This window comes from Poecilia mexicana, unplaced genomic scaffold (assembly GCF_051168715.1).
Source record: "Poecilia mexicana isolate PSO_F unplaced genomic scaffold, ASM5116871v1 scaffold_6, whole genome shotgun sequence".
In the NCBI taxonomy this organism is placed as follows: domain Eukaryota; kingdom Metazoa; phylum Chordata; class Actinopteri; order Cyprinodontiformes; family Poeciliidae; genus Poecilia; species Poecilia mexicana.
The window spans coordinates 14,322,042-14,335,553 of record NW_028263375.1 but is presented as its reverse complement, the minus strand read 5'-3'; the positions used below and the strand labels follow the sequence as shown (position 1 = coordinate 14,335,553).

Below are 13,512 nucleotides of genomic sequence, written 5' to 3'. Positions count from 1 at the left end.
GAAGACGAAGAAGAAGACGAAGAAGAAGAAGACGAAGACGAAGAAGAAGAGAAAAAAAAAGAAACATATGTTTTTTGCTATTTGTTTACATGAGTGGATTTTATGGAATGTTTAAAATAATAAACAACCTGTAGGTCCATAAAGGTAAAGCACATAGGAGAACTTTCCAGTGATGATGCTGGGAGAGCTCCACGACACAGAAATTGACCTGGATGTCATGTTCAACACTGAAAAGTTTTCAGGTGGACCCTCGGGTGCTGTCATCATTAAACACAAAAGAACAGAAACACTATGAAAACCTGATGATGTTCCAAATATATAACAACTTTGCAGTTGTTCTTTTTTTTTGTTTATCCACACCTGATTCTGGCATGCGGACCATGGTGGAGGCTACCTGTCCCTCTCCATCAGATGTGAATGCAGAAACCTCAAACAGATAGGCCGTGTAAGGTCGCAGCTGATCTACTCCTACTGATATGGGAATATTCCAAGAGGCTGCGGGAGGCACAGCAGAGAGGGTGATGGGTGGAGACGATGCGGTTATCTCCAAGGGGCTGGGAGTTGCTCGTGACAAAATATCAGCCGCATCCTGAAGACGTAAAATTATGAATCAATTAAACAGAAAATAATTGTTTTTGAGGATAAATCCAATTTTTGTGCCAGGACGATCTAGTACATTGCAGTGAGGGAGAGCTCCAGTCATGATTTCCTCTGCGTTGACTTCCAGTACGCGGACCGTCTGACCCGTTCGAACGTGTTTTGCTTTGACGGCAAACTTTGTGATGAGGCCGTTGATGCGGTGCGGCAGGAACCAGGTAACGACGACGAAGGTGTAGTTCTGAGCGTACGCCGTCAGATTGGTCACCAGGCCGGGGGCTGCAGGGAATGCATGAAAACACAAGTTTTGACTGCAGATGTTTCGTTTTGGATGGAAAGCAGGTCAGGATATGTTCTACCACTCACGTGACTCAGATGTCTTTATGTACAAAGGTTTGCTGAAAGGCCCTGTTCCAGCTGGAGACATAGCTGCTACCTAAACAGAAAGAGAATGGTAACTGTTCAATATACTTCTGTTTATTTATTTTTTTTTATGTTTTTTGTTAGGTTTTTTTTTTTTTTCCCGTCAAAATCACTTTTCGAAAACTCAGGTCATTTTTTTAGGCAGTTGACGGTATAATGCAGGTTCTTCATCTAAACCATTCCAGTGTAGGTCTGGCTGTATGTTTATGACCAGACTCAATTCAAGGTCAAGGCTTCTCCTCATGGCGCAATTCTTATTACAGCCAGCAGAAAATATATTCACCAATAATAAATAAACACAGTAGTAGAATAGATAACACCGCAGAATTCCAATAAGAGCATAAAAAAAACAAAAAAAACATAACTACTAGTAGACACTTGAAATGTTTAAAAGGACAGTAATGGCAGGTAAAAATGAATTCTTAAATCTGTTGGTTCTACGGCTTTTTAAAACAAATCTGCATCCTGACAGCAAAAGGAAAAACTGTGAGCAGGGAGTTGGATAGGTTCAGCTAAAAGTGTCTGAGCTTTTTCTAGGGGATCTATTTTTGTGGAGAGTAGAAATGTTGTTCAGGGGGTCAATGGCAGTTTTGTTGCAAAGACTGACAACGGGATGAATGTGTTTTTTTTTTCTTTTTTTTTTTTTTGAGTGTTGACACCCCAAACCAGTAAATAAAAGAAAATGTAACTTAAGAATAAAAAACATCATATACAACATTCACTAAAACTGCTACTTATATTAAAGTTCCTTAGTTTATGATAAATGCATGACAGTAAGTATCCCTGCATTCCACATCCATGAAGCTGCATTACCTATTGTCTATTGACAATGCAGGTTCTAACACATTTTCATCCATGACTGCCCTGTATTTAACGCTGTCCATAATCAATTCTGTCAACCTTCACAGTGTTTGCTCAAGAAAATTAGACACTTAGCATGTTGTTGTCACAACCACATTTCACAACAGGTGGACTCAGGTGGACAAACACGTCTTGGTAGCTTAAAAACTGTACCAGTCTTTCAATTTTTTAATGATTTATTGGTGCTGCTTTATAACTTAGCTGTGCTTTAAACTTGATCTTCATGATGCCGTTTGTTCTCTAAAAAGCCTGAACAGAGCCCTTTGTTTCATTTTTATTTATTTTTTTTTTATTTGTTTCTCTTTTGTTATCTCTCTTAGGGTTTCCAAGTAAAGGGGGCTGATAATACAAGCCAAAGAAACTTTTTTTTTGCATCTTTTCATCTCACTTCCAAATAACGCACTACATTGCAAAATAAGTTGATAGTGGGGGCTGCAATGTGGCAAAATTGGAAAAGCTTTTGAGAGCATGAACACTACAAGGCAGTGTGTTTTGTGCTATTTTTCTGCTTACACAAACAAAACAATGTTTTAATGGGCCTTCAGGAAGACCTCTGCTAGTAGAACTGGTAAACCCCTTTCAGAGATCCAGTAGGAATTGTGTGCTGCTGGATTCATAAATTGGAGAGCCAACACAAATGCAGGGGAGAGGTAGTAACCCGATAACATGAACACGCTTTCATAATCCCACACGAGCCCTCAAACAAATCCTGCGTGTGCAGATATAATCGGGAAGTGTGTCATCTCTGCGTCCATTTGTATCAAGGTCATGGCGGGTTAATGGATTCTGAAAACTAATAAGCTTGATCGCTTTCAAGTTCAGTGACAACAGGCAGTGGAAAGAGCCTGGGCTGATCCATAGATCTGTTTACTTGATTAATAATGCAATCAGGATTGATTACCTGCATTCATCCAGATCAAGAGGATAGGCTCCTCCTTTTGTGATCTCTGTCACAAAGCCACATGCTAGGACAGTGGAGCAATTTCCAGGAATGTTTGATCAGAGGCAACAAGAACCGTTACATCTTTAAACTAGTAAGGTTAATTCACACCTATATGCAACTCTTAAATTAGTTTTGTGTTTTTTACTAATCCAAACATGCTTCTCTTAATGTTGTCCTATGTTCATGTCCATCAAAATTAATTAACCTAATGATTAAAAAAAAATTGCTCCTCTTACCTGGATATGGTACGTTGAACCTGAGGTAAAGTCGGTGATCAGAGTCTCTGGTATATCCAGGTACTTGGTCACCTGTGTGAAAGTGGGATCGGGATACGGGCAAACCTCCTTGTACCTACAAAAAAATAAAATATAATTTTAAGAATACCATATTTCTGGATTTCACTTGTAAACACTATGAACTTAAAATGCAATTTTTTTTTTTTTTTGAATTTCCAAGATGATCTTACTGCTGTGTAAAGCAGTTGCCAATCCATTGGATATCATTTTATGTGATTATTTTAATCATTCTATTTTATATTTAAGCTCAATTAAATAGTTCTATAAAATATGGTTTTACACACACACAAAAAAAATGCATAACCTGATTTCATTGTATTTGTTTACTAAAATAAAAGCAACACATATTCCTGCTACTGCAAATATATTCTGATAGATTGATCTCAATAGCTGTGTTGGGGACCCAAATAGCTTCACACTACATTTAGCCACTCACACACACATTGATATGCCAATGATGGTAAGTTACATTGTAGCTACAGTTGCCCAGGCTAACAGGAGTGCTATGCACCAGCACCAGGTTCAGATTTTTCTTTGTCTAAAAAGTTGAGAACTGTGCAATCATTTACCATTCACATGTATGCTTTGTCTTTGTGCTGGTTTATCTGCATGAAATTAAATGCATTTGAAGTTTGAGTTTTTTACAGAAATATAAAAAAGTTCACAGCTAAGGTGAAAACTATGGTCAATCTTTAATTTCCACTCATGATTTGGAAGTAACAATAAGCCAATGTCATGTCATGTAATTGTTTCTTTACCAGAACATTATATTAGAGATAAACAAGTAGGCTTTATCTATAAAATCAGCAATTTTCATGTTTTGGATTTTAGCAAAAATAAAATGGATGTCAACTAAATGCTCAATAATGCGGAAGGAAAAAAAATATATAAATACCTGATGACATATCCATCTATATTGTTTGCATCAGATGGCATGGTCCAGGCTAGCAGAATCCCATTAGAACCAACAGCATGTCCTCCAAGGGTCAGCGGAGGACCGGGAACTACAGGAAAGGAAGGCAGAGTGTGTGAAGTGGAGAACAGCAGCATCCAGTGTCTGTCATTAACAAGCCCAGCTGTGAATTAACTCAAGTTGGATCTCAAAGTTAAATATGTAGTTAGAATTTACTCACTCTCTAAATTTGTCTAATAAATTACCGTCCATAGAAAGTGTTTTGTACGAATTTGCAAGATTAGTATCCTTACAGCAAAGTCTACTGACAAAGTACCAACTTTGTTTAAAGAGTAGTTCAATTGATCTTAGTGGAGGTGGTGTGTGTGTGCGTGTGTGTGCGTGTGTGTGTGGGAGTTTAAACATGTACATTCTATGTGGCTAAAGTCTGATGAATAGGGCTTCACACAGCAGTGGCATTTCACTGACATTCACTCCAGACGCATTCATCCAGGGGTTCAAAAGCTCCGGCTAAAGTTACCTAAAAGGAATTAAATAGTGGAGGAAGTGCACACATCACGCGCTCTCTACCGCTCAGCTTCATCCTTTTCCCTCGTGTGTGTGCCATGTGCAGCGAATAAATGAAGCAGCAGGGCAACAACACGAGGAGAGCCCGATTGTACTTGAAACCACTTAAATAAATCAGACAAATCCAACAATGAGCACTGATTGTAAAACCATCTCACCGCTCTGGTTGGTAATGATCATGCGACTGACTCCAGGGCTGCTTTTAGAAGAAGAGTCTGCAGAGACCGTCACCGAGTACTGTGTCCCAGGACTAACATCCACCACGTCAGCCTGTGGAAACAGCAAAAACACACCTGGTCCGCTGTCGTCTGTGCATGCACACGTCCTACAGCTGGGGTACCATTCGGGTTTCGGTATGGGTTTTTTCAATGGTTGTTTTGTATTAATCGAAAATACTATTTGTAGTGTTATCTCTGCAAAATAGTGCAGTGCATAAGTATTTCGCACTTCATAATCTTTCACGTTTAAGATCATTAAACCAATTTTTCTATTAAAAATATAGCCTGTGTAAGAACAAGATGCTGTTTTTTTATTTCTTAAATTAAGTTGTTAAATCATGAGTAATTGATAAACAATTATTCCACTTTTCTTGGAAAACTTGAGTTTTATTTTACTACTGGGCCCTGCTTAGAAAAGTTGAAAACAGAACTATGCGGACCACATGGAATAGACAAAAACTGTCACAGAAGCAACAGATCGGAACACAGTGCAAAGAAATTCAGAAACAGCCAAGAAGCAAACCCATTAATGTTCATCAGTCTGGAACTCGCTACAAAGCAAATTCTAAAGTTTTAAGACCTTAGTGAAGTGCAGTGAGAGGACTGCAAGAGGAGAAAACACAAAGTAGTGGGAAACCGTCCCACTACTTTGGTCTACCAAAATTACTCTGAGTGAATCAATAACCAATCAAGGAGGTCAAAGAAGAACCAATGACAACATCTAAAGCCCTGAATGTCTCACTTGTGGTCATGATTCCACAATAAGAAAGAGACTGAGCAATGAATGAACGCCAAGGAGGAATCCACTGTATATGACCCCCACAAGAATTGTAAAAAAAATAAAATAAATATATATATATATATATATATATATATAACATCAAGATGTTCCATCCACAAGACTTTCTAAGAAAATACTCTGTGTACTGAAGAGACAAAAGTACAATTCTTTAGAATATGTTACATCCAATGTTTTAACAATTCTTTTCACCACCATCCAATGTAAAAACATTTCAAAAGGAGAAGATAAAGAATATTTTGTCAGGATTCTGGGTTGTTTAGGTTTTTGGGTTTCCCCAGTGTTTGCATTTTTGATCAGTTTTTGTTTATTCATGCTCAGCCTTAGTTATTCTGTTTCTGTCATCCTTGCCTTACTTTTTCCTTAGCTCTTGTTTGTTAACTGATGCTTAGATCTCTCTGTGGTAGTTCCTTCTTTTGCATTTAGTTTGTTGTTCATTGATATTATTGGATTTATGTCTTGCCTTTTCCCCAGTTTGTGTTTATTCCTCCTCTGCTCCTCTTGCACCATTACACTCTCTCTCTCCGCCAGCCCGCCTGTCTGGCTTCCACTCTCAGTTGCAGCTTGTTTCCAATCAGTCAGCTGTCACTGGTCAGTAATCAAACTCCCCAGTACTTAAACTCCTCTTTCTTCTTCACTCCTTGCTGGTTTCTACTGTTTTTTCCTCCATTGCTCTCTGCCTGATTCTTGCTATTATCCCTTAGTTGCTGTAAATACCTGTTCAGCTATTCTTATTGAAATATCTAACAGTCACTTGCTGCCTGTGTATCATGGGTCCAGTCACCACTAAAACCTTGGCATATTCAGAAGATGATCATTGTGATTGAGAGACAGAGCCGTCACCTTAAGCATTCGTGGACATTGAATTGAAACAACTCTGCAAAGAAAAGTGGGCAAAAAAAAAAATCTACAATATTATAAAACAGTCTTATAATAAACTCACTCTAAGTTGCATACAGAAGTGGTTGAAAGTTGCACAAATTAAGGAAGAAATATTTGTTTAAAAGAACTAAAGGTCAGGACAACTGCTAAGAACAGTTGTACTTTAGTTAGAGGGATTTGTGTGTGGTATAATTGTTGTGAGGTGTTAAACTGCTTCTCACAAAACATTTACTAAACAAATACAGCCAGGTTTGGTCATCACTCATTTTCCTTTAGCAACACACAGTAAGTGTGTTGCTGTTTTGACTTTAATAGTGCTGTAAATTACAAAAGGTAAAGGTATAAAAAGCTTAACTTCCACCTACACTTTTTTTGGTCTACTGCTCAGTGTGTTGCCATTGACAGGAATTAAAATATTGCTTATTAACTACTTGGGCAGTATTAGTATTTTGTTTCTTCTTTCTTAGGTTGTGTGTGTTTTAGACTGGTGAAAAGAAATGTTAAAATGATCAAAAATAAAAGCTGCAGTTTGTTTTTAATTACATGACCATCATGCATTCTCAATTACAGAGCCCACTTAGGCCTGGCTAGTGAAGCTGGCAATATATTTGTGGAAAGCTTTGCAGAAAAAAAGATTTGCACCAATTTGGGTGCAGCTTGTTTTTAATTTTCTAACCAAGAGCAATCAGTATTTCAATATTCCCTTCGGAAATCTAAGCAACCACACTTAAACTAGGCATTTCTAAATCAGTACATGAAAATTCTGTATGTAACAGCTCTATCTGTAGATAAAAGACACTTTGGAATATTATATTATCAAGATCTACGAGGAGAAGAAGCATAACCGAAGGAAGAAGGCTGTAAAAGATAAAAGAATATTATTTATTTCAAAAAGGCCCTGCTGAAGAGCAAAGTCAAAATGGGAAATCTGGAGAAGGACCGAAGGAAAACTTTGAACTGTACAATTAATATTCAATTAATTAAAATTAGAAATTGAATTAAATTAATTAATTAATTAATTAAATTAGAATGTGTCCAATGAGGCTAGAAAAGCTTTATTAAGATGCTAAATTCATTTTCAAATTGTACTTTTCACCGGTCTTCACTCCCAAATGTACCAAAAACTGGTTTAATGGCCATGCAACTGCGCTTGATTGGTTAGCAAAGTGGCCTCGCTTGGAACCCCATAGAGAACCTATGAGGTATTACAAAGAGGAAGATAAGAAAAATTAGAGCCCATAAAAATGACACTATTAGAGCAATCTGGGCTTCCATAGTGACTGATACAAAAAAGTGGTAATTCATGCTTTTACATGAGATACACTATCCTCTATTAAAATTTTAAGTCATATTCAATAGTTTAATTTTTTTTTATATTAAATACTTTGTTTTCTTCAATAACTTCCAGACTGTGTGCCCCATTGACTAAAAATCTGTGTGAAACGAGCTGGACATAGAAGACAAATATCCTCATTAACATAAAGATGCACATGGAGAAGTAGAAAAGGAGAAACAGAAAAAGGAGAAGTAGAAAAAAAGGAGAAGCAGAAAAAGGAGAGGAGTCAATGACAAAAGATCTACTTTTCTTGGAAAAAAACGCGTTCAGGGGAAATGAAAAAGAAATATACATTTTTTGACGAAAACACAAATGTAAGGAAAAGCTAAATTAATATAAATTTTTTGATGACATGTGCAAGGACAAGGAAAAACTAAATATATATTTATGCTTTTATTTCTTATTATGTCAGTTTTGGTCCTCCATACATGTAGGCATACCCTGATCCTGTATTTAAGTACTAAGTTATTTTATCCCTGACCTATCTGCTGTGTCTGTCTGTTTTTTATTCTCCAATGTTCTCTAACAAACCTGAGGCGTACACACAGGTGGATGCTATGGACTAAGTGACTTTTGAGGCCAGTTGTTTATACTGGATATATTTAGGGCTATCAAAGTAAAGGGCTTGAACTCAATGTCAAAAACATTTTCCTTACACTTTCTAAATCTTGTTCTTGATGGTGTCTTGGTCTATGACATTTCAGTAAAACATTTCAGTAAAACTCAACGCAGGTAAAAACACAGTTCTTAGCTGTGTTGTTGCAAATGACGAAATATGTGAAAAACTGCAGATATTAAGAGGGGAATTCTTACCTGTGAGTACACCTTTCCGAGTTTGACTGTGAGCATTAAAATTGCTGAGAAGAACAACATACTGCAGGGTATTGGAGTTAGTTTTTGTTTAGCCACAGCAGGTGAAAGCCCTTCTCAGTATGTCTGTGTCCGGTCTTAGTGGATAAAAGTTAGCGGTAGAGAACAACTTACAGCATTGGTCGTCTAGACACTGGGTGAAAATAATAATATCTTGATCTTGAGATATTCCAAAATTTTTGTAAATCCTTTGATTAGCACAAGGCTAAAGCTATACCTCTTGTCTTTTTGCCTCTTTTGGGAGAGTTGCTTAAGTTAATGAATGATTCAGAGCTGAGCTCATGAAGCTAACTTAATAAATAATGTGATCCATTACTCAGCCCTATGCTGTGTTTTATCTCCATGCGTGTGTATGCATGTGTGTGGTGTGTAAGGTTACATTTTGGGAGATACTGGATACCTGGCAGTTGGTATGGGGTGGGACTTGGTTGAATGGGAGGAGAGATGCTTCACTGTACACAGGGATATGTTTATCTGCACTAAATTCTCAAAATTAAAAAGAAATGTAAAAAAAACCCAAAAACTCAACATTCAGCGAAGTGACTGTGCTAACTCCATCCCGATGGCGTCTTATTAGAAAAAAACACCGTATATTTCCTATGATTTCATTTAAAGTGTGTGTACCTGAATGTATCCATCGTAGGTAGGGTGAATGGTCACTGCACCATGGTCTGGCACCAAGTTAACTTGGTAGCGATCCACGCACCCCTCTGCTTGCAGCCAGCGTAGTGAGAATGCACGTCCAGAACTGCTGACCAAACGCACACCTCTCACAGGCTTTGGCACTAATAAGAAACATAAATATAAGAAACGGGGTCAGAGTGGAGGAGAACGTTTCTGTCAGACTCGTTGAGGTCGAGCATGGTTAACTGGGAGACTAATTGGCGAAGCCCTTGAAATAACTACCTGTGGTGACAGTCAGAAAAGCACCACGTCCTGCTGTCTCCCCTCTCACTCTCTTGGCGCTCACGTTGTAGCTGCAACCATCCAGCAGGCCTGTAACCACACCAACCTGCTCCCCTTTCGGTATTATGAGTGTTTGTGTGATCGAAGCGCCGGCCACGGTCACCCTGTGAAAGTCAAACTCTCCGGGCGCCCCGTCCCAATGCACAGATATGGACGAAGAATCCACTTTATCTAAATGAAGTCGGCATAATCCCGCAGGGCCTGGGAGACAAATCTGAAATTAGGACATTTTTCAAATATTTTTTAGAGAAATGCCCTGAGTTATAGACTAGGCCAGGGTGTGCATTTCTGTTGCTTACGTGTGCTGAACTCTCTGTTTGCTGCATGGCTGCTGTCTGAGCCCAGGACACTCTGAATGCTGACACCATAGTCTGACCCTGGGATCAACTCTCTGATCTCATAGCTTGTGCTCTCAACAAACACTCCAGTCCACAATTTCCTGTCCACGGACAACAGACCGAATGCAAGCTGCCGAAGAGACCTTCAGTGTTAGAATTTTATTTAAAAAAATAATCTTTTAACAAATGACAGTGAAAATGTTAGTTCTGTGTACTCTTGATTCAAGATTTTTTGAACAATCCATCTTTATTTTAATTGCTTTTTTTTTTTTTTTTTTTTTTTTACATTGTGCTTAGTTATTGTTCTTGGCTGAATCTGAAGGTCATATATCTTTAAAGGGTTGTAACCAGATCCTTAGTGTGCCAACAGCGGTTACCTGGCAACCACTTAATACTTGCAGGTCACAGCTGAGTGTTATATTTTGGCATAGATGTTTAGGAATACCAAAGACACCAGGATTATTTTTTCTTGAAGTTATAAAAGTTGGATTATCTTCTGTGAAATTCAAATGAATTCTTGGACAGATTCAGCAGATTCAACATCTCACCTTGTACTTGTCTACCTGTCCTGCTGGCGGCCTCCAGGTCAGAAATACAGACGTCACTGGGTGCTCTGATGTAACCACTTGCTTTGGTATCCCTGGAACTGGAGACAAGAAATATGTTCATATTGAAAATGTGAAAATGCAAAGATAACACATTTGTGCAGGCAGACAGTTACCTCTGGCAAATGCAGATTTAAAATTATCACCCTTGAACCAAGAAGTTTGTGTTGGATAGGATATAAGAGCTATCTCTCATAAGATAATAAAAAAGGCAAAAAGAATATAATTTTGTAAAAAGAAAAAAAAAAGTGATCTGCTTCCATTTAGTTCTTTTTTTATTGCTTTTTATTTTCCATTAGGATTACAGCTACAGACAATCCCTAATATTTTTTCCCATGTTTTCACTGGTAATTTGGGCAATTTATCTCTGAGTGATGAGCTTCGAAGTTTCGAAGCCTCAAGGATTCCTTTCATCACCCTAATTTTTAGCTCCCTCCACAGATTTTCTCTCAGATTCTAAATTCCAGTCAGACAAACCATGTTGGTAAAATCACAAGATTACTTTAAGCCAGAATCTACCAGACGTATATGTAATTTTGGGCTTTGCTGTACACCTGCAGATTTTTACAGACACATTTTAACTCACGTGTATACAGAATTACAGTAGAAGGTTTACTTCTCCTCTCCCCATTGGCGGCAAACACCTCAACCGTATACTTGGTACCAGGAATAAGACCTTGGAAATTGTATGATCTGTAAACAAAATGCACACCAAAATGCACACACACACACGCACACACGCACACACACACACACACCCACACACACACACACACATTGCTTTGGCAGTCAGTCTTTTAGGGAACAGGTTTCAGTCAGCGATAATAACTCTGGGTTCATATTAATTTTGATTGTGGCAGAATGAGAAGAGACTGGCCTGCGCTCCTGATGAGAAATGATCATCTCCTGAATGGTTGTTGTGTTTTTGATAGACAGAATGAATGAGCTCAGCAGTCCTCTGGCGGTACTCCAGCTAATGCATATGGATGATGTTGTTTTATTGACGAGTGAAACCTCCACTTGGCCAGGAACTGCCACATCAAAAAGCAAAGCATGTGGTCGTTATAGAAAAGGAAGATGAACTGTTACAATGTGTGTGTGTTTGTGTGCACGCACGCGCATGCGTGTGTTTACCTGCAGTGATATTGATTGAGACTGGTGAACTGTCAGCAAAGGACTCCTTCTCTGCCCGTACAGCAAAGTGATAGAGTGAACCTGGTGTCAGACCAGAAAACACTGCACTCTGACTGAATACCTTCTGTACCTGTAACACACAAATCAAATAGGCAAATGCTGTAATAATTACAGTAGAGAACTAATTACTGAGGAACAAAACATTGTATTTGTGTCCATATTGAAATGTTATGCATAAAAACATGCAATCAGCTAATCATAGAAATCCAACAATGACAAAAGGGGCATTGCATAATGCGGGTAATAATCCATTTTTACAGATCTGCTTCCAAACATGAGAAAACATTTACATTTTCTATTCATTTATTTATTTATTTATTCATTCATTCATTCATTCACCTTGAGTGCCTGGTCACAGTTGTGGCAGATGACCTCGTAGCTCTGACCCTTTCCTGGTGCCGGATCCCAAAGCAGCTCTATGGATGTGTCCGTCACCACTCCTTCCCTCACTCTGCTGGGTGGAACCAGACCTGAAATCAAACACATCATCACAAAACACTCACTAGAGCATTGTAATTTTTCTTATAACACACAGAAAAATATTAAAGGAAAAACAAACAAGAGAAGATAAATACTTTTTGTGCAACATTTAAAGCAAAAAGAGTAATGTTAAGGACTACTTTTATTTTATGTTTAAAGAAAAATACATCTTTTTTTGTCTGTGAAACAGCCCCATGGTTTATAATAAGATATATCTTGTAAATTGTACTGCTAAGTCTGACAACACATATCAAAACCTAAAAAAAAAAGAAAATGCGTATTTCCATTATTTTCTAAATCCTCTATCATTCTATCACTTCACTCCAAATCTTCAAAGATATGAAGCAGATGTGATCCGCTCCCAAGATTAGGCCAGATTAAATTTTAAATCTGGTTAGTGACAGTTGCATGAAATGATGAAGCAAAAAAAAAAAAGAAAAGAAAAAAGACTGGTGTCAAATACGGATGGTGACAACAGTGTACCGGGTGCAATTTATTTTTCTATCTAGTTGTCATGAAAGCACACGTAGAAACTATAAAACATATTTTTATTTGACACTTAATCTCAGTCAAATGTAGCAGCATCAGTCAAATGTTGCAGTATAATGTGTCTCGTATCACAACTGATTTCATGTAATATGAGATTTCTTTCCAATCACAGGAAAGGTGAGATTTTTAAATTCAATGGAACTGACAAATATTGTGGCAACAGTGCTTTTCTTATGCAACAGCAAAGATGAGTCAAGCTTTTACGCAGAACCTAGAGTTTTATGTGTTAACTCCAAAATGATATACACTCGGTAGCCAAACGTATTTGCTCATCTTCCTTTGCACACACTTGGATTTGAATGACATCCCATTCAAATAAGATGTTTGCCCCGCATTTGTAGTTTTAACATTTTCAGCTCTTCTAGGAACGATGTCCACAAGGTGTAGGAGAGTCTTTATGGATATTTTTTTTATCAATCCTGCAGAAGTGCATTTGTGCGGTCAGACACTAATGTCTGACAAGAAGGACAAACTCTCATTTCCCATTCTAATTAATCTCTAAGGTGTTCTATTGAGTTGGGTAGACCAAACTCGCTTATCTATGTCTTTTTTCAATCTTGCTTTGTGCTCAGCCACTTTAGACACAAAGTACTCATTCATAAGGTTATTTAAAAGCCCTGGTATGACGAAACATTAAGAGTTCCCTCCACAAGAGCTGATGGATCAAGCCCAACT

General features: G+C 37.9%; 1 protein-coding gene across 1 annotated transcript in view; it reads right to left on the bottom strand.

Annotated features, from left to right (window-relative positions):
- The window catches only part of ptprq (protein tyrosine phosphatase receptor type Q), a 47,913-nt gene that overhangs the window by 26,894 nt on the left and 7,507 nt on the right, over nt 1–13,512 (bottom strand). The window contains exons 11-25 of the mRNA XM_088006727.1: nt 12,148–12,278; nt 11,749–11,878; nt 11,492–11,645; nt 11,201–11,307; nt 10,558–10,655; nt 9,971–10,139; nt 9,612–9,872; nt 9,330–9,490; nt 4,759–4,870; nt 4,016–4,124; nt 3,061–3,175; nt 964–1,033; nt 677–876; nt 361–589; nt 129–257 (exon numbers count right to left, since the gene is read on the bottom strand). Of these exons, the coding sequence (XP_087862853.1) occupies nt 129–257; nt 361–589; nt 677–876; nt 964–1,033; nt 3,061–3,175; nt 4,016–4,124; nt 4,759–4,870; nt 9,330–9,490; nt 9,612–9,872; nt 9,971–10,139; nt 10,558–10,655; nt 11,201–11,307; nt 11,492–11,645; nt 11,749–11,878; nt 12,148–12,278 (2,175 nt within the window). The remainder of the gene's footprint in view (nt 1–128; nt 258–360; nt 590–676; nt 877–963; nt 1,034–3,060; nt 3,176–4,015; nt 4,125–4,758; nt 4,871–9,329; nt 9,491–9,611; nt 9,873–9,970; nt 10,140–10,557; nt 10,656–11,200; nt 11,308–11,491; nt 11,646–11,748; nt 11,879–12,147; nt 12,279–13,512) is intronic.